Source organism: Cyphellophora attinorum (assembly GCF_001299255.1).
Source record: "Cyphellophora attinorum strain CBS 131958 chromosome Unknown Contig20, whole genome shotgun sequence".
NCBI lineage: Eukaryota > Fungi > Ascomycota > Eurotiomycetes > Chaetothyriales > Cyphellophoraceae > Cyphellophora > Cyphellophora attinorum.
Genome location: NW_017253248.1, coordinates 420,033 through 438,292, shown reverse-complemented (window position 1 = coordinate 438,292; position 18,260 = coordinate 420,033). Strand labels below are relative to the sequence as shown.

Sequence of the window (18,260 nt, the reverse complement as noted above, 5' to 3'; positions counted from 1 at the left end):
GATGGCGAGGGGCGAAAGGGCAAAATCGTTTCGATAGACAGGACGACTGACACGAAACAGTGCGGGACGGAAGGCCATGCTTGAGAAGACCAAACAGAGTTCTCATTCGGGCTCTATATCTCAAGAAGCTCCTGGCGCCATCAAGGCAACCATAAAGTCATAAACAGTCCAGGCAGGACCCAGCTACGTAGAAGTGGTCTGTTGACCAAAATATGAAGCCTCGTTGAAGGACGCTCACAAGGTGATAACACAAGTAGAAATGCTCCAAGCCTCTTTCCTTTGTTTGGCTGCTGACTGGCTGGATCTAGTCCTCTTCCAAATAACAAGTGAATTTGGTTGGCTTGCCGATGCGGCCGGTGAAGGTGCTCGTGAATGAGACTGCTGGAGTGTCAGGCTTCGACGGTGGTGGTGGCGGTGGTTGAGAGCCGCCTGTTGGCGGCGAAGGAGGACCCTGTGGTGGCTCTCCAGCGCTGCCGGTAGGGGCAGGAGGCTGCTCGGTAGCCTCAGGTGACTTGGTAATGGGCTTGACGCTTTCGGTGGCCTCAACTGGAGCCGTGGTCGTGGTGGGCTTGTCAGCGCCACCGGGCTTGCCAGTGGGACGAGGTCGACCAGCGGAGGTCGTGCTGGTTGAGGTAGCGGTAGAATTTCCATACGGTGGACCAGTGCTAGAGGGGCTAGGCGTAGAAGGCTCAGAGCCGTCAGAGCTGCCACCTTCCATCAGAGGTGGGCCCGGGATTTCGTAGGAGGTCAAAGCTGGGTAGTAGATGCTGCGGATCTCATTAGCCTCGTCTTGGGAAATCGGGTCATGGACGAAGACAGCGTAGGAGACTTGACAAGAGTACTTCTTTGTTCAAGTGAGACATGCTCCGGTAGGACTCAATATAGAGCTCATTGCCGCGTACCAATGTGGGTGTGGAAGCGTGACTTACTTAAGAAAGATGCCCGGATCGGTCCACGAGTAGAACTCTGTAGCAGAGATGCCACCTGACAGTTCATTGGTACCAGAACCGGTGATCTCCACGTTGACACACTGAGGGTATGGTTGGGCTCCATGCTCCTCATGAGAAGAGTGCAGAGCAATGGTCTCATGTCGCCAGACATACTTGCCAGGTGCAATATCTGCTGGAACTTTGACGCTCCAGGTGTTGTTGTTGGCAATCATGTCATCAGATGCCCATTTTCCAGGAGCCGGCGAACCGTTGACAAGACCAGCTTCAGCTACCTTGATGAACTTCAAGTCAGTCTTCTCGACGCTAGTGCAGTCGCCGCTCGGGCAAGGAGCCAGATAGTCGATCATAGGTCCATGGTGAGACTCTGGCCATTCTGTCCATTGGAACTCCAATGTCCCACCGGCAGCGATCTTGACGTATGCACCGCCAGGTGTCGCGCTTTTGTGGCAGATGATGTCGGGACCGTTGAGATCTGTGACGAAGCCACGGTCTTGCACAGTAGGGATGGACCATCCAGCGACAGTTGGTGGTGGACGTTGGTATTGGAAGGCGGGGTCGTACCCCAGGTTGTATTGACCATCGGCAACGATGCCTGTGACAATGCCGTGAGCGGCAGCCTTGCTAGCGAGCGCTAGAGCTCCGGCCAGAGCGACGTTCTTGCTTATGATGGACATAATGACTCCTGGTCAACTTTCGAAACAGATCGAGTAGGAAGAGGCGGGAATATGATGGCCTGCGGAAGATCTCCGATTGGAAGTTTGCTTCAATCAATGAAGCTTTGAATAGAAACGAATGAATGTTAGGGTCAACAGACCGTAGCGAATGACTGACTGAATGAACGACTTGGATGCCTCCCGAGCACTGGAGAGAAGAACTCACATTCCCACTGAGCAAAACTCACATATATACATCAGCTATTCTGACCGCGGCGGTACGTACAGCGGGCTGGACATAGCAATCCATATCGCGTGTTTCATGCCGAATGATGGGATCAGTGCACCTTGTCAAGCCGGATCCATTGCACAGCAAGTCGGCTACGCTTAGCCACATCCGGTAGCCAGGAAGCCACAGTCAGACAGGTGTCCGCATTCAAAGGGAGCAGAACCGCGTCGAAAGATAGGAGAGCGGCTGAAATGCTGGGCGACGAGCATCCTGCGCAATCAGATGCACTGACAATATGCGGTGAACCTGGGCACAAACGATGGCAGCCCGCAAGGATATGATAGTTGAAAAGGCGCCATCGAGTGTCAGATGTAGCTTGATTGTACGACCCTGGCTAACTCTGCAGCTTATGTTCGTGTTTGCTCCGGAGGCAGGGAAGAATTCGCGGACTTGTGAGATCTGGTCTTGAAATGTGGAGGATTTTGTTGTTTCAAGGAGAGAGACGCCCACAGTTCGAAATGAGGTTCGCGCTTGGCGTTTCAGAACCCTGCTTGCCCCTTTGGGCCCAATTCTCATCGCCGGACTCTCACAATCGTAGCCTCAAGTACCATCGATAACACCTTCTGATGATCATCTGCAGGTAACAGCGCGTCCTTGTATCGGTCGCAGGTGTTCCAGTGCCTTGCCTCTGCCTGAGCTGATGACTGCGGCGGTAGTTGCACATCGCACGCTGAGCTTCGGAAGACCCCAGCCCACGAACTTTGCCTACTTGTTGCCAGAGGCCCCCTACTGCGGATACAACAATTCGGGATATGCAGGTCTGTCGCGTCGTAGCAGCTTCGTGCTGAGGACTGCGATGACTGTCCAAGCTCCTCTTGAACGGCCTGCCACTTCGAGTCGCGTTCGATGGACCTCTTACTCCGTTGACTCAGCGGCAACTGGACTTCATCGCATGGCTAGAACGTGCGATTGACACTAGTCAGCTGCGCGGGACCGTGTTGCTCAGAAACATGAATGCCTTGTAGGCCACGACCGTCCGCTGCCACCGAAGGCGACGGTGCCCCTGCGCCGGCAAATATCGGTGAGCTTTCCCGTGCCAAGCGCTGACCTGCCCTCGGTGGAACAATTCCGCTCGCTTAATCTCTCCAGATGTCATCCTGGGCGTTCCTTCACCTACGAGATATCTCCCGGGTCTGCACGCGTGAGCTGCGCTGCTTCATCTCGACTCAGATGTCATCAGCTTGTTAAGTACAAACCCCGTCTACGTCGAACGTCCCGTACATGTGACGTGCCTCGTGATCGAGATGACCTCCCGCACTGGGGTTGGTTCGCCAAGATGCACTATGCGCGTGCCCAGCATTGGCAATCCCGGGGCTTAGCTTCAAGCTCGAGGGAGTCCAATCATGGTCACTGGAAAGCTTGCCCAGCATCGTGTCGGTGGTCAACAAGATGTAATGGCTTTGGCTAAGCACTAACAAACCAGCTGTGAGCAAAGTCTCTTACTGGCCACCCCAGCCGTGGTTTGCGCTCGCCTGAGTCGGGATCAAGCCCGTCTCCATCGATGACCAGCGACACAGCGGCACATTCGGGGCCCCTCACATGTGTTTGTGGAGTGCGATCTCGTTGTGAATTTGTGATCAGATGTTTCCATGTGGACATAAGATCTTCCAGATTTCGGTCGACCTCACTTGATTTTTCTTCCAGGCATTATTGCACTTACTCACCTATCGCACTTACTCGCCTATCGCATCCAATCTCGACCACATCTTCCCTCACGCAAAATGGTTGTGCCACCGACCCCGGCGCACAAGGTCGATGTCTATCAGGACTCTGGTGTGGCTGAAGAGAAGCTCGGTGTTAAGCAGACCGACGCGAACCAGGAGCGCAACGAGCTTCTCGCCAGTCTTGGAGACCCGGACGAGGGGCTTTCTGAAGAAGAGAGGAAGAAGCTCGACCGAACGTTGATGTGGAAGGTAGACTTATGGTTGATCCCGTGGCTCTCGTTACTGTATCTGCTTTCTTTCTTGGACAGAAGTATGCTATGCTATCCACCGCGCAGATATAGGTCCTTTGGCTGATTCCGCGCAGCAAATATTGGTAACGCACGTCTCGCAGGCATGGAAGCAGATCTCAACATGGAAGGGACGGACTACAACCTGTCCTTAACCATCTTCTTCATATCCTACGGTATGTCCCCATTTCCCGAGCCTGATCCAGCAGACATACGGGAACCAGTCTGGATTGAACAATAGAGACACTTGTGTCGGACACTCGATCCGCCTACCTTGGTCACATGGGCGAGGTAGATTCTTTGTCCTGCCAGCCTGCATGGTATCCCACTGACGGCCACTTCGTGGTCGTCTAGCTTTGCCTCGGGGATCACTTCAGTGTCTCATCTCACACATTCCCCCAATGTGCTGGTATAGGCTGACCAATACCGGCGGGAAACAGCCCTTGCCGAGCCACTGACGAACACCTTACTGAAACGCCTCACGCCGCGTATCTTCTTCACTGGCATCATCTTCGCTTGGGGCTTGATGTGAGTTGACCTCCGTTTCCATCCAGAGCGACCAGTTGAGTCTTTCTAGTATGACCTTAATGGGTCTCGTTACAAACTTCTCGGGGCTTTTGGCCGCTAGGTGGTTCCTAGGGATCGCTGAAGCAGGGCTGTTCCCTGGTAAGTCTATCTGTTCACGCCGCTACGCGGCCGTCTGGCCAGCAGTTGCACTCGACCTCGCTGACACGAAGCAGGAGTGAACTACTATCTATCCTGCTGGTACAAGGCTGGCGAGATCGGCGTCCGATCTGCCCTGTTCTTCTCTGCTGCTGCGCTCGCAGGATCGTTCGGTGGCTTGCTCGCCGCCGCCATAGCCCTAATGGACGGAATTGGCGGTAAGCCAGGCTGGGCGTGGATCTTCATCATCGAGGGCATTGCCACCGTCTTTGTAGGTCTATTCTGCTGGTGGATGGTCTTCGATTGGCCCGAGACTGCTCGGTTCCTGACGCCAGACGAGCGTATTCGCGTTCAACGCCGTCTCATCGAAGATCGGCAGGGACGGACCGCCGAGGACTTCGATAAGCGTCATATCTGGGAGGCGCTAAAGGACTGGAAGACCTATCTGTACATGGTCATTTACATGGGGTGCTTGACACCGCTGTATGCCTTCAGCTTGTTCCTTCCTACGATTATACGTGGAATGGGCTATGCTGGAACTCGCGCACAGTATGTGCGGTCACAGTACGTGGTAGCATGCATCAGCTAACCACTTCTGCAGGCTCTTGACTGTGCCGCCTTACGCCTGTGCGGCGGTGGCGACGGTCGCTGTAGGCTTCCTAGCTGATCGCACACGCTGGCGAGGGTACTGCAACATTGCGACAGTTTCGATTGGTATCATCGGATTCCTTATGCTTATTGCTACGCCAAACGTGGATGTGCAATACGCTGGAACGTTCCTTGGTGTACGTTGAGCTCCCAATCCCAGCGTCCCTACAGAGGGATCCTCGCCATCATGATCTTGAACTAAGACATATTATACAGGCGGTCGGGATCTATCCAACAATTAGCAACACAAGTAAGCCCACCAACATCTACGAGTGTACAAGCTAAAGTGTCTCCAGTTTCATGGGTTGCCAACAACACCGAAGGTTCTCTCAAGCGCGCGGTTGTCATCGGCATGGTAGTCGGCTGGGGTAATCTCAACGGCGTGGTCTCCTCAAACATCTACATCACCAATCAGCGTCCGCGATATTGGACTGGCCACGGCGTTGTCCTGGCCTACCAAGCCTCTTCCTCCTCGGTGGAAGCATCGCCATGCACCTGCTGCTGCGCATTGAGAACAGGAGACGAAGCAGTGGTAAGCGTGATAATATGCTCAATGGACTTACGCAGGAGGAGAAGTGGATCAAGGGCGACAAGCGGCCGGTAGGCTTCGACCTTCCGCTCCTGTGGATCTTGCTAACGAGTCTGTTTAGGACTTCTTCTATACCTTGTGAGAGGTGTGAAGAGGAGTACAGTACACCTCCTGTATAACTGCGATGTATAGATGGAAGATGCGATAACATCAGCCAGTAGAGCGGCCTCTCGGCTTGAAGATATCGACTGGAGTCGATTTGGTGCACCATTCCCGCCCGGAGGGCTGGCTGCACGTCGTGCCGCAGCCATCATCTGCAGCACGATTTCCACGTCATACAAAACGCTCGGCTGAACACAGCCAGCTTTCGGCCATACATCGTCTGGTCCTCCAATACTCACACGGTGTGCTTGAGAATCGCATGCATTTCGGCCTTAGGCTCCCGTACGACCCCAGAGTCCTGGGCTGACGTAGGAGCAGGCAAAGCCGTTGATCACAATAGCGGATCAATTCTATGAAATATATATACAAATGAGAAGCATTCCTGTCCCGCAATCGACCACAGGGTGTGGAAAACAAGCCTTCCCGTCCGCTCAGGCAATTTAAGCCACACGCCGAACGGTTAGTAGTTAAGTGGGTGACCATTAGCGAATCCCGTTTGTTGATTGTTTTTGGAATTTTTGCTGAAGAGGCCTGGGAGAGAAATTTTCTAGCATTTTTGCGAGGCTGCGATGAAGCCCCGGGATCGCTGCGCTTCCCCCCCCCCCTAGAATCACTTCAGACGGTCGGTGGATTGGCAATTGCCGGAATTCAGCGTGTCAGAGTGAGGATCGACCGCATGGCTGCTTCATCTTTTCATCGTCGACATTCGGTACAAGAGATAGCTGCTCTGCATGATCCTGGCCCGGAGTGAAAGCTAAGGTGACTTGACGAATCTGGTCTTTCCATATGAAGGAGCTTTGTGCCTTCAAGAATGGCGATTCGGGGGTCCGGGACAAGAGCAAAGCAGACGGCTCCCCTTATCTATAATGACAGTGGGAAAGAGCCGGCCGGCGACAGCGCGACATAGATTGGCATAGCGTCCAAACTGGGTGAGTGGCAGAGTTGATGATTATCTGGAGGACAGCGATGATGTCCGGAATGACAATGACGCCGATAGCGGCCGTGAAGCTGAGAACAACGTTGGTCGCGACGAAGTGAGTACAGCACCTGCAAGACAGGTCTGAACACCGTGGTGACAGCCAGAGTCCGCTTTCTCCGGAAAATGGTTCGTGCAGACGCGCATCTCGACTGTTGATGGCTCTCGTCAGTCTGGACAGTCGTCAAGGGATTTGGCGGCTCAGTATGGAGGAACTGGGTGCCCTCTCGATGTCTGCATGCCTCTGAATGGTGGAAGGGAAGAGACGCTTCTTTCTCACCAGATCTTTCTAGATACCAGACAGCAGACAATGGCGGGCCCATTGACCTCAGAGCTACCAGCCTTTGCTTTATGCTAAAGGCTTAGATGTCAGGTTCTCTTGCTGGCTTCTGATGGTCGCTCCAACACCTTACTCAACATGGCGACGTCCACGGAGCACGAAAGTGTACAGCATACAGACGAAGACAGTCAAACCAAACAGCCCCTAGTCGATGATATTTCGGCATACGCAAACGAAAGCACGGATAGAGTGATCCTTCAAAAGCCGGTAGATCTCTTCATCGAATGCAATGGTCATCTCTTCGGAGTACATCGCGCGATAGTCGAATCACACTGCGACCCCTTCGACAAAGTCGGCAACACGGAACTGAATTCAGAGATGTATCGATGGGAGGCACTCAAAGACTTGCTTATCTACCTGTACAGGGAAGACTTCCGCCACCTCCTACCACAGGACAGGAAGCCTAACTCCAGCGACTTCGATGAGTATTTTTGGCGTCTGGTGGAAATGTTCGTCATGGCGGACAAACTTGCTCTGCGCAAGCTCGTTCGTACCATCTCCCACCGGATCATCAACATGCGCGACGTATTTCAGGCCCGGAATCGGACTGCGGAATGCAAAGGCACACAGATTGCGACCTACCTCCAAATTCTTGGCCTCCCTCAAACATCGACAGTAATGGAACTACAGGAGAGGGTCAAGAGCCTGGTCATCGGCTCCGCCATTCCATGGGAGCCAAATCTCCTCAGCCTGCGCATCGAACCCGATGACGCGACAACGGTCAACGGCGGGAGACGTAGGCCGGTTGCAGGGGCAGACAGACGTGCCGAGCTAGTTGATCTGGTTCGCCGGGAGCCAGCGGCAGCTCTGGACCTAATTCTTCATCTGGGGAACGCTATGTCAGATTTGCAGAAGCTGACACTCGATCAGATTTGCATCAAGTGTAAAGTGAAGGGGTTGTCCATGGAATCGAAGAGCAAGTATCAAGGCATGAATGAGAGATTGCGGATCTAGACACTCGCATCGAGTCGCTCTGGTGAGGAACCTAGCAGAGGGTGAGCACGTTAGATGCATCTGGTGAACGCCCTTTTGGAAAGCATGGTGGAGGAAATCAATGTGCCTGATTGGATAGTGGGAGCGTTATGCTGTGAGCACGTCAAACATACGGGCAAAAGACTGAAGACTGGAGACTGTTGGTAGAAAGGAGAGCGAGCAAGGGCCAACGACGGAATATGGGTGGCGATTTTGCCGACGAATGGTGGCTTGTGTGGGGCTTCTTGGGGCGGACGGTGCCTTGGGGCGGGCCTTGGGCTGATCATGACATCTCTGCTGTACAAGTACTTACTTAAGCCCCCCTCCCCGAACTTCGTGAGTACGCGGAGGTACTAGTCGAGTGCTCTGCATGTGTACCAGCCACATACTGGCCGCCGACATCGAGCATAGGAGGAGAAGGAAGAAAAGCCTTTTCGTCCGCTCCGGCAACTCAGGCCACCTGCCGAGCAATTAGCAGTAGCTGCGTGATTGACCGACAACAGATCCTGCTTAACCGTTGATTTTGCAAATTTCTCGTGGATTGCTATCAATTTCGTATGGATGAGAAAAGGGAACCTCATCTCCATAGGAGCCAACACTAACAATACCGCTGGGCCGGATCAATAAAGACAGAAGACCGCCGAGATCGATGGGTGGCTTTCTTCTAGGGCATCCTAGACCACCGTCGTGACTTCAACGGACCTGAGGAGACTCACCTGGCGGTACCTGTGGTCTGGAGTTGATGCCGAACTTCGCGTTGTCACCTGCGAAACAAACCAGTGATCGCTAGGTGAAACAACGACAGGCGACGTTCAGCACGCTCCCGCCGAGCACGCTCCCGCCGATGCAGCCGCCGTGGAGGCACATGCTGAGGAGGCCTACTTCTCGTTCCTCCGCTCGTCCAGACAAATACACATCGCACAAATGATGGCCATGTCCATTCCGGCAGCCACTGTCACAACATACCTGAGGTTCAAGTCAATATGAGTTCTTGTCACTCTGAAGGGATGTTTGCAATGAATGGATCACAATTCCACTTACGTCTGCTGACCACCCAACAACTCACGCGCATTGAAGAACTTCCGATCGATCAACGCGACCGGCTGGCCCGTATGCTCATCGGTGATCTCTGCCCTGCGATCGAAGAAGTCCCCTTTCATGGCGAGACGGCCTTCCTTCGCTTGCCCTGTCTGCTGATCCTTGTAGGTGAAGACACCCACCGCCTTGGAACTCCCGAAGGACCATTTGCCTTGTACTTCGAAGAAGCGCTTTCCCTCAGGGTCCTCGGCATAATACGTGGACGGGAAGGAGAATGTCTGCTTGCGGATCGTGAAGAGGTGTCTACCCGACATGTCTTGGACTGACTTGCGACCTGAGATTGAGAAAGCTGTGCCCCTCACCTGGAGCAGAGGTTGGTTGGATGGGTAGAGTTCGATGTGGAACGAGTCGCCGGAGAACGACATTAGACGTTCGCGCAATTTGATGTTCTCGCATTGTCGCTGTTATTGCCAATGTTGGTCAGCTTATACATGCCACAAGTCTGGGAAACAGAGGAGATGATGGCCTGAGCAACAGAGCCAGTGCTTTAGGCAGTCATGAGAACGATGTGAAGCCCTGTAGAATGAGACTGAAATCGAGAAAGATGCCAACTTGTTCTAGAAGTTGAAGGCAGGCTGATCGTTTTCAGGGACAGGTATCTCGGACGGAGTGTTTGCATATGAGTGAGGGTACTCAGGCTTGGGGAAATACGCACAGCAATGAATTCCGGGAATATGGCGATTGGTGCGGGCAAGGGCCTGAGTTGGGCGGCCATTGTCGTTGGACGGTGTCGCGAAGAGACACGCTTTGACCGCAATTTGTGGAGCCTCTAACTTGGCATCGATCAGGCTTTTGAATGGAAAGGATGCTTTCTAGGAAATTTTCTGAACTCGAAGAGAGAGAACGTCCGCAATCAAAGGATCGATCGTGAGTTTATACAGTGATTGTGGTCAATAATGCCTGGCAAAGCATGAGGTAAAGTGTGTTGCGGGAGAAGGGGCCAAAATCCTTCCCCGTCCCACCTGCCAGTGCTTGGAGGATCGCCGAAAGATCGTTTTCAGGCACAGCCCGCATGTCACTGGCTGGTGAACTGGGCACTTTCCTTAGCAAGTTCAAAAGCCTTGTAGTGCAATCGCAATCCATGCCGGCGTTTCTGGGGGCGAGGTACCCGTGGACCGATATAGACTCGAACAGCGAAAGTTCCAGCTGTTCGGAAGGCGTCATCAACTTTGGGTTGGCTAATAATGCTGTAATCAAGCACATTCGAATCAGGCAGCCGGTCACGCAATCAGATCTACAGCTCTAGTGCAACCGAACAAACAACCTGAATGTATCGTCCACATCGTCTTCCTGATCCTCGCATTCGACATCCAAGTATCAACACGACGGGAAGGTGAAACCAACGATAGAGCATAGCCTCTTAGGCAAGCTGTAGCGGACCAGGAGCCGGAGACCAATATCTGTAGGTTGTACAACTTCGGGGCCGCAGCCATTGATTGAACGATTACGTACCCTGCCCACGGCCCCCACACCTGAGACCCCTAGATCAGCGGCAAGCTGAACCAGGTCGTAGTTTTGACCGTGTCGCAAATGGACAAGACACTGAATGATCTTGATTCGTAGCACAGAAAATACCACTTCACGACATGCCACTCGTAGCCTCTGGGTCCCGACCAAGAAATACTTTGTGCATCCGCTTGCTGATGACGGGACCGATGCGCTTGTCGCTGAATCCGCCATCTTTGTTCGTACTCTTGCGCATATTCTCCAGAAGCATGTTGTCGTTCTGGCGAAAAGCTTCCACCAATTCGCGTGGCGAGCTGTACTTGAAGACAATGCTCTGCGCGATGCTGGGTGTGACGCGCTGCTGCTCCTCCAGCATACGCACGAATGTCTCCTGGGCGTCATCTCCGCCCTTGAATTGACCAGCTCCCATGTAGAAAGATGCTGATTTCAGGTTGTGCTCTAGCTCAACAACGCGATATGGTCGAGAAGAGAGGCTTTGTGTGAAGGCGAGAATCTGCGATGCCGTCGCTGCGTCTGATGTCGTGTGATGTATGACGAGCGGCTGGTGCTGAACCTGAAGATACAGCTGAATATCTTCAACTACGTCGTTGGTGATGGCACGAAATTGCTGCGCCGGTTTCGCTGTCTTGCGCTTCTTAGGCTGTGACGGTGGCTGATCGACTACCTCTGCCCGCACTGCCGCAACGTATTCTCGGTTCTTCGTATTCTCATTCCTTTTGAGCCACGCGTAAAGGCCCTGGATGATATAGATGAGCCTTCTGCCCGGATATCTGAAACGCAGGCCGGCAACGTGTTGGTCGAAATGCTTCTTCATGACTGATAAAGCGATCTCGTCGCCCTCTTCGTTGCCCATCCCAATCTGCGCGAACTCCAAACCACTCAACAGCATAGCAATATGAGACTCGTCTTCGGTCCTTGATCGGCCTGTAGGCATCCACTGACCTTCATCCTCATTATACGTCGCTTGCACCTTTCGTTTCCACTGTACGACCTTTCCGGCATGTAACCATGGCTCGACGTTATCGAGTGTCACTTCTTCGTCTGCAAACTTGATCTGCACGTCGTGCTGTCGCATGTACTCGGTGACCTGGTTGCCCAGACTCAAGCCCTGGGTCTCGCCAGGCATTATTAGGATCATCTCCTTAGAGGTTTCTTTCTTATTCGTCTTTGCTTTGTTCACTTCAGCAAGATCCTTGGCCTTCTGCTTTTCTTTTTCAACTTCCGCCCTTGCTTCCCTTTTCCGGCGCTTCTCTGCTTCTTTTTCGGCCTCCTTAGCTGCTTTCTGGGCCTCCTTGTCGGCAGTGTCAGCTCGATGTCGAGCACTGGGGCCTGCCTGCTGGTTTCCGGATGCTGGGTGAGCCTGGGAGGAGAATTCTATAATGTCAGCGGCATCCCGTTCCTTGTTCTCCGGTGGTTCGGAAGGGTGTAAGCCCTTGCGGTTCTTGTTGAGAACGCCCACATCTCTGTCAACAGATGTATATCCAAGCACTTTGTCTACAAGATTCGAATAGTTCGATTGTGAGGGACGGATATCATCCGCTGTGATGCTGTCCGAGGACAGAATATGAACGTGCTCATTGCGTTCTGGGCGGCTTGTGCCAGGCTGTGGGGCGGACGATGTGAACTCGATGTCATCAATATCTGCTGGACGTTGTTTGCGCGTCTTCCTAGTGTCGGACCTCGCAGGAGCAGACGAGGATGGTGCATCCCACCCAGCCGGCAAGTCAAATACATGGTCGAATTCGTCGACTGTTTTTCGGGCTGAACTTCTTGGCGAGCTGGATCTTCGTCGCTTCGTTGGTCGTTCTTGCTGGGGTTCGAGGTCTCCGGTTGAGTCAAAGTCGTCTACAGAGTAGATCGAGGGGCCAGGTCTTCTGCGCGGGGACGTGCGCAAACGTTCTACCACTTTGGCAGTTCTGTATGGGCTCACGGGTGGAGACGAATCTATACAGATGATCTCCATGACAGATCACAAAGTCCTTGATGTCCGATGTGCGGGACCCCAGCCCATTTTCTTCTCATGTTAAATCAGCCCTTTCCAATAGCTTTTCCCCAATGTGCCAGTAAGTGTCAAGTGATGTTCGAGGCAGGTGCTAGTCAGTGATCGACAGGTTGAAACTCCAGGACTGCCAGTGATGGTAAAGTCGAGATCGGGCTTGGCATGACGCGATGACGCGAGTCGCGCTTTCCGAAATGGCACGCGGTCACGTGGCGGGGGTCGACAATAGTCTGAGGTCTCTTGATGCTCTTTGCGGTCTGCACGGCTTGTTCTGCGTAGGTACATTTCCGCTCTTGTGCACCGAGGAGATGTTTTCGACATGTCTCTGACAGCATGAGCATAGAGCATGCCTCTGCCAGACGAGGAACTCGCCCAGCGTTGCGGCTAGGATGGCGTCCTCATGGACAGTCCAAGCCAGCTCGAGGTATGACAGTCGAGCCGCATTGTTAGCGACGTCCACTGCTGCAACGATCATACAATATGGTAGCGTCCGTTAGCGCCGTCGACGCCACTCGTGAGGAATCGGGATTCTTCAATGCTGCCGGTTTGAGCTTCTATTCTTGACAGTACGGCTATGTCTGGGCAGTCATTGCCAGTGAATCCTCCCACAGCTTCTTGGCAGCATCAGAGTCATACGCGTAAGGTGCATAGCCTGGCGCATGACCCGGAATCTTGGACTTTGGATCGAATGGCTTGGCCTCACCACAATCTTCCAGGTACTTTCCCCCCAAGTCGTTCAAACCATGCCCTACGGCAGCCCAGACTTCTGTGGCAGCACCCTGCTCGGGCGACTTCCAGAGGCCTTTTGCCTCTGGGGTGTTGATAAATCCCTGACCCATGGGATCGTCTTTGATATGGCGTAGCAGAGGCGTCTGTATAAGTCCCGGATGAACGCTAAAGCCATGGATCCCTTCGCCACCGCATCGGCGTTCAATCTCACTGGCGAGATATATCTCTGCTGTCTTGGACTGGCCGTATGCCTGTCCAGCATCGTACTTCTCCTTGTCGAAGTTGTAGTCGTTGAGACGGACCTGGCCCCCCCTATGCGCGCAGCTCGCCAGTACAACCACTCTGGAAGGAGATTCACGCGAAGCCGACTTAGACAAACTGTCTCTTAGAACTGAAACAACAGGAAATGGCTCAAATAATTGACACCGAACTGTGTCTCAAAGCCGTCTTTGGTCCGGCCCTCCGGACACATCATAACCCCACCGTTGCAAATGAGAACGTCCAGGCCGCGCGCCTTGTGTAAGAAATCGGAAACGCCACTTCTTATCGAATCGAAGGAGTCCAGCTCCATTCCAATCACGTCGATAGGTACACCTTCAGTGGTACTGATGCTCTCAACAGCTTTCCTGCCTTTAGCTTCCTCACGCGAGGTAATGAAGACTTTGGCTCCTGTTGTTTGTCTGTGCGGTCAATCGTCAGCTTTGAAGTGGGTGCAGGGTTGACCATGCTTACAACGCACGAGCAGCCTCGAGACCCAGACCACTTGAGCCCCCTGTGATCAGGATTGTTTTGCCTGTTAGCTTGCCCAGGAGGCCTTCATCTCTGATGATATCGGCAGCAGTGGGACGGCCATCCCCGGGACCTTTTGGGTTCTTGTGCTCAGCTTTGTATGGCATTTTGACGTGTTCGATCTTGTTGGAGTTCCTGGTAACATATGAGTAATGGCGAACAGGGACTCGCAAGACTGGGAGACTGGCCATCTTATAGACCGACGTGGCTCCTCCGCCGGAGCAACGACGCAAAACGTGACTGGCCATGCCAACGATATTCGAGCTACGATACTTTGCTCTAGGGTGTGAATGGGAACTGTGAATAAGTATGATCCGGGTACTCGGAGATGTATGGTTTGACAGGAACTCTAACGGCTTCGCGAAGTTGTCAAAGTGTCTTGGCAGCTACTGCTTTGGGAGATGGTAGGTATGGCGACCTTTGCAACCGTTTCTTATATGGACATTCTTCCCTACGCATTGGTACTGGCTTACGTCTGGGACTAGATCCTCTCTAGGTAGCTGGTCACAAGTCTAATCCCTACTCGGTCGTGTGCATGACGATGAGGCTGCACACACGCAACCTGTTGCCGGCTCCATTGACGACGTCATGAACACGTTCCTTTGGATCAGCAAAGACTCAACATCGAAGTATCTCTCCCACAGCTCTCGGTCGGAAGACACCAGGATTCGTCACCATGTACAACGTCAACGCATCAAGCAACATTTGGAGGGCCGCCTCAAGCCCCCTGCTATTCGACCCACTTTGATCGCTACGCTACTCAAGCCAGAAGAGAAGAGGAGTCTCGACTATTTCGTTCGCCGAACTGGCCCGGACTGGTCAGGTTGGGAGGATGGCGATTTCTGGAACGTGTTGGCCTTACAGACGTCGCAGCAAGACATAGCGATTGCCCATGGGTTGGTTGCAATTGCCGCGTTGCACGAAAGCTCTTCGTCGCCTCCAGACACAGTTCACGCAATTTGGTTGCGGCATTTCGCTATGTCACAGCATGATCTGGCGTTGAAATGCTTGGGGTCCACGCCAAATCTCAGCCATCCGCTCAGCCTGATGTCTTGTGTCATACTCGCCAGCTTGGAGAGCTACGAAGGACGATTTCGCTTGCTGCGCTCCGGTACAGCCATCATCGATGAGGCTTCAATGTCGGTCGGGTCAAGATCACTGGCTTCTCTGCCCGACGCCAGCACACGAGTCAGTCGGGAAGTGGTCGCGCTCATCAGCCGACTGCAGGGCAGACTTTGCATGATGGGAGACATGCCTGCAGCCCTGGCTTGCTCTGCTCATCAGCATCGGTCACGTGGTCTGCCGCCTAGACATGCCCCGGTCCCGCCAATTTCTTTCTTGACGCTGAGAGCTGCTCGAGACTGTCTCGAAGCTATCCTTGTCTGGGGCTCAGAGCACGTCATCGAGGCTCACGAGACACCCGAGACAAGGAATAACTTCAGTGCTCTACTTGGGGGCTATCTAGAGCGGTGGGGAGGAGCTCTCAATGCCATGAAGCTCGTAAATACAGTGGGAAACACAAAAGTTCTCCTGCAGATTGCGGCGCTGAACGCAATGGTGTTGCTTCTAACGTGTTGTTCGTCTGACGAGACCGTCTTCGACTCATACAACACAGTCTTTCAGCAGATCATGGATCTCGTGATGCAGATTTCTGTGTCTCACGCCTCGCAAGCACGGGTGTCTTTCGGCATAGACGATGGATTGATCGACATGATAGCCTTCGTCGGATCCCGGTGTCGAGACTCCGACGTACGGCGAAGTGCGCTTCATTGGCTCGAGGCAAGGCCTCGTGCCGAGGGCGAGCGTCTTAGTGGTGAGACGGCGCAGGTTGTCAGGGCTTGGATTGATCTCGAAGAACGCCATAGAACGGCTGGTTCCGGCTTGCCTCCAGAGTCGCAAAGACGGAGGTTGCTCTCCGGCGAGAGATACCACGACCATGGTCTCATAAAGCTAATTTTCGTCTCCTATCCTTACGATGATGTCTCCCGAGGCGCGACCGATGAGGTGTGGATATATCCTGGGAGAATTGGCAACGACCGCAATCGCAGACTTTGGCTCAGCCTGAGCACATGCCTATGGGCAGACCAGACGCAGTCTTTGGCCCAGGATATGCCGCGTTCTTGGACCGCGAGCAGAACAAAGTCCATCGACTGCGATCTACGGCGTTCCATTTCCCTATACCGAGAGTTTGACATGACTGCCCATGCTAAGCGCATACATGGAGGGACGATGAATTGTGTATATATTTCCAGGGACAGCTGTACTTACTTAATTAGAACGTGATATCTATGCCAAGCTTTTGTCGGCAAACGCGTCATTTGTTCTGACCTTGCATTCTGCCCCTCGCGAGCCTCTCTGCGTTCTGTCTCGTTCTCTGCGTCCTGTTACCTTCAGCCGTCCATCCCAAGACTTGCTAATGGCGCCGAAAACACCTTCCCGCTCAAAGCGAATCGTCTTCTTCCACCCCGACCTCGGGATCGGCGGCGCAGAACGCCTCATCATCGACGTCGCAGTCGGGCTGCAAGAACTAGGCCACAAAGTCACAATCTTCACATCGCATTGCGACCCGACCCACTGCTTCGACGAAGCACGAGATGGTACGCCCTGCGTTTCAGTTCTGCTGTGTGCGATACTGAATTCGTTGACAGACAGGTAGGTACCCTCGACGTGCGTGTGCGCGGCAATACCCTCCCTCCCACGATATTCAACCGATTCCATATCCTCCTCGCGATCCTCCGCCAAGTGCATCTCGTCCTCGCGATAGCGTTCTTCGGGCATGAACTGCGTGACCTCAAGCCAGATGTGTTCGTCGTGGACCAGTTGAGTGCGTGTGTGCCGTTGTTGAGGTGGATCTGTCCTGATCGGGTGCGGACGCTGTTCTACTGTCATTTTCCCGATCAGCTGCTAGCGGATAGACGGGAAGGGGGACTAAGAGGTCTAGTCAAGAGGATATACCGGGTGCCTTTCGACTGGTTCGAGGGTTGGAGCACGGCGGCGAGTGATGCGATCGTGGTCAATTCGAAGTTCACGAAGACAGTTGCGGAGAGGATCATACCTTCGCAAGAGCCGTTGACGGTGATATATCCATGTGTTGGCTCAGCGGACATCGATGAGATGTTGGATAAGCCGCTGTGGGATGACAAGTTCAGGATATTGCTCAGCATCAACCGATTTGAGAGGAAGAAGGATATTGGGCTGGCTATCAAAGCATATATTGGGTTGAGCAAGTCCGAACGAGAAGGCACCAGGCTCGTTCTCGCAGGTGGCTACGACCACCGAGTGGCCGAGAACGTGCAATACCACCAAGAGCTGGTCGACTACGCAGAACAACAAGGCCTGTCCACAGCAACAGCAAGGACAGTGCCCACGGCCCTCGGCATCCCAGACAGCGTCGACGTCCTCTTCCTCCTCTCGGTTCCCAGCTCGTTCAAGGTGACTCTACTCCGCCAAGCGCGCCTACTACTCTACACACCCATGAACGAACATTTCGGCATCGTGCCCGTCGAGGCCATGCAGCAGGGCCTACCCGTTCTCGCGTCCAACACAGGAGGGCCACTCGAGACAGTCGTCGACGGCGAGACGGGCTGGCTGCGGGACGCGTCGAAGCCGGAGGAGTGGACTGCTGTCATCCAGACGGCGCTGAGTTCAGACAAGGCTGCATTACAGCGAATCCAGAAAGCAGGCAAGAAGCGGGTAGCGGAGAATTTCACGAGGCCGACCATGGCGAAGAAGTTTGAGGATGAGATCACGAAGATGTTGGGGAGTAAGAGGAGTGAGTTTGTGGATTCGTATCAGATTTTGATGGCGCTGGCGTTGGTCGGGGCATTTGCTGCGGCGTTGATAACGGTGGTGATGGCGGCGGCCGTCAATCGAGGTGGTGATGGCAGGGCGACGGAGTTTGCGACGGCGAAGAGGATGGGGCTGGAGAAGGAGTGGAATCCTTTCCAGTTCGTGCCGGGCATGTTATGAATCATGATAACCTTTCCTCAGAAGAATATGGTTCGGTTTCCATTGGTACACTTTCTCTCTACCAAGCTCGAATTTT

At 53.6% G+C, this 18,260-nt stretch overlaps 7 protein-coding genes across 7 annotated transcripts; 3 read left to right on the top strand and 4 right to left on the bottom strand.

Annotated features, from left to right (window-relative positions):
- Window positions 1–304: 304 nt before the first annotated feature.
- AB675_1174 (Polysaccharide monooxygenase Cel61a) lies at window positions 305–1,624 on the bottom strand (the record flags this gene model as incomplete). Its single annotated transcript, XM_018140622.1, has 2 exons — window positions 305–767; window positions 930–1,624. 2 exons carry the CDS (start codon window positions 1,622–1,624, stop codon window positions 305–307), a joined length of 1,158 nt encoding a protein of 385 aa, XP_017998083.1.
- A 1,989-nt stretch (window positions 1,625–3,613) lies between these two features.
- AB675_1173 (putative transporter) lies at window positions 3,614–5,825 on the top strand (the record flags this gene model as incomplete). Its single annotated transcript, XM_018140611.1, has 10 exons — window positions 3,614–3,866; window positions 3,921–4,019; window positions 4,284–4,371; window positions 4,421–4,509; window positions 4,584–5,055; window positions 5,108–5,291; window positions 5,371–5,404; window positions 5,451–5,686; window positions 5,722–5,754; window positions 5,805–5,825. 10 exons carry the CDS (start codon window positions 3,614–3,616, stop codon window positions 5,823–5,825), a joined length of 1,509 nt encoding a protein of 502 aa, XP_017998058.1.
- Window positions 5,826–7,239: 1,414 nt separating this feature from the next.
- AB675_1172 (uncharacterized protein) lies at window positions 7,240–8,115 on the top strand (the record flags this gene model as incomplete). Its single annotated transcript, XM_018140601.1, has 1 exon — window positions 7,240–8,115. The coding sequence occupies one exon, from the start codon at window positions 7,240–7,242 to the stop codon at window positions 8,113–8,115; it is 876 nt and encodes a 291-aa protein (XP_017998138.1).
- Window positions 8,116–9,011: 896 nt separating this feature from the next.
- AB675_1171 (uncharacterized protein) lies at window positions 9,012–9,596 on the bottom strand (the record flags this gene model as incomplete). The annotated part of the gene is made up of 2 exons (XM_018140590.1): window positions 9,012–9,099; window positions 9,175–9,596. The coding sequence occupies 2 exons, from the start codon at window positions 9,594–9,596 to the stop codon at window positions 9,012–9,014; spliced, it is 510 nt and encodes a 169-aa protein (XP_017998107.1).
- A 1,214-nt stretch (window positions 9,597–10,810) lies between these two features.
- AB675_1170 (Crossover junction endonuclease eme1) lies at window positions 10,811–12,661 on the bottom strand (the record flags this gene model as incomplete). The annotated part of the gene is made up of 1 exon (XM_018140581.1): window positions 10,811–12,661. One exon carries the CDS (start codon window positions 12,659–12,661, stop codon window positions 10,811–10,813), a length of 1,851 nt encoding a protein of 616 aa, XP_017998114.1.
- Window positions 12,662–13,269: 608 nt separating this feature from the next.
- AB675_1169 (Retinol dehydrogenase 11) lies at window positions 13,270–14,322 on the bottom strand (the record flags this gene model as incomplete). Its single annotated transcript, XM_018140569.1, has 3 exons — window positions 13,270–13,738; window positions 13,819–14,106; window positions 14,159–14,322. The coding sequence occupies 3 exons, from the start codon at window positions 14,320–14,322 to the stop codon at window positions 13,270–13,272; spliced, it is 921 nt and encodes a 306-aa protein (XP_017997998.1).
- Window positions 14,323–14,803: 481 nt separating this feature from the next.
- On the top strand, window positions 14,804–18,184 carry AB675_1168 (Alpha-1,3/1,6-mannosyltransferase alg-2; the record flags this gene model as incomplete). The annotated part of the gene is made up of 3 exons (XM_018140558.1): window positions 14,804–16,219; window positions 16,662–16,812; window positions 16,872–18,184. 3 exons carry the CDS (start codon window positions 14,804–14,806, stop codon window positions 18,182–18,184), a joined length of 2,880 nt encoding a protein of 959 aa, XP_017998022.1.
- Between the last annotated feature and the right edge of the window lie 76 nt (window positions 18,185–18,260).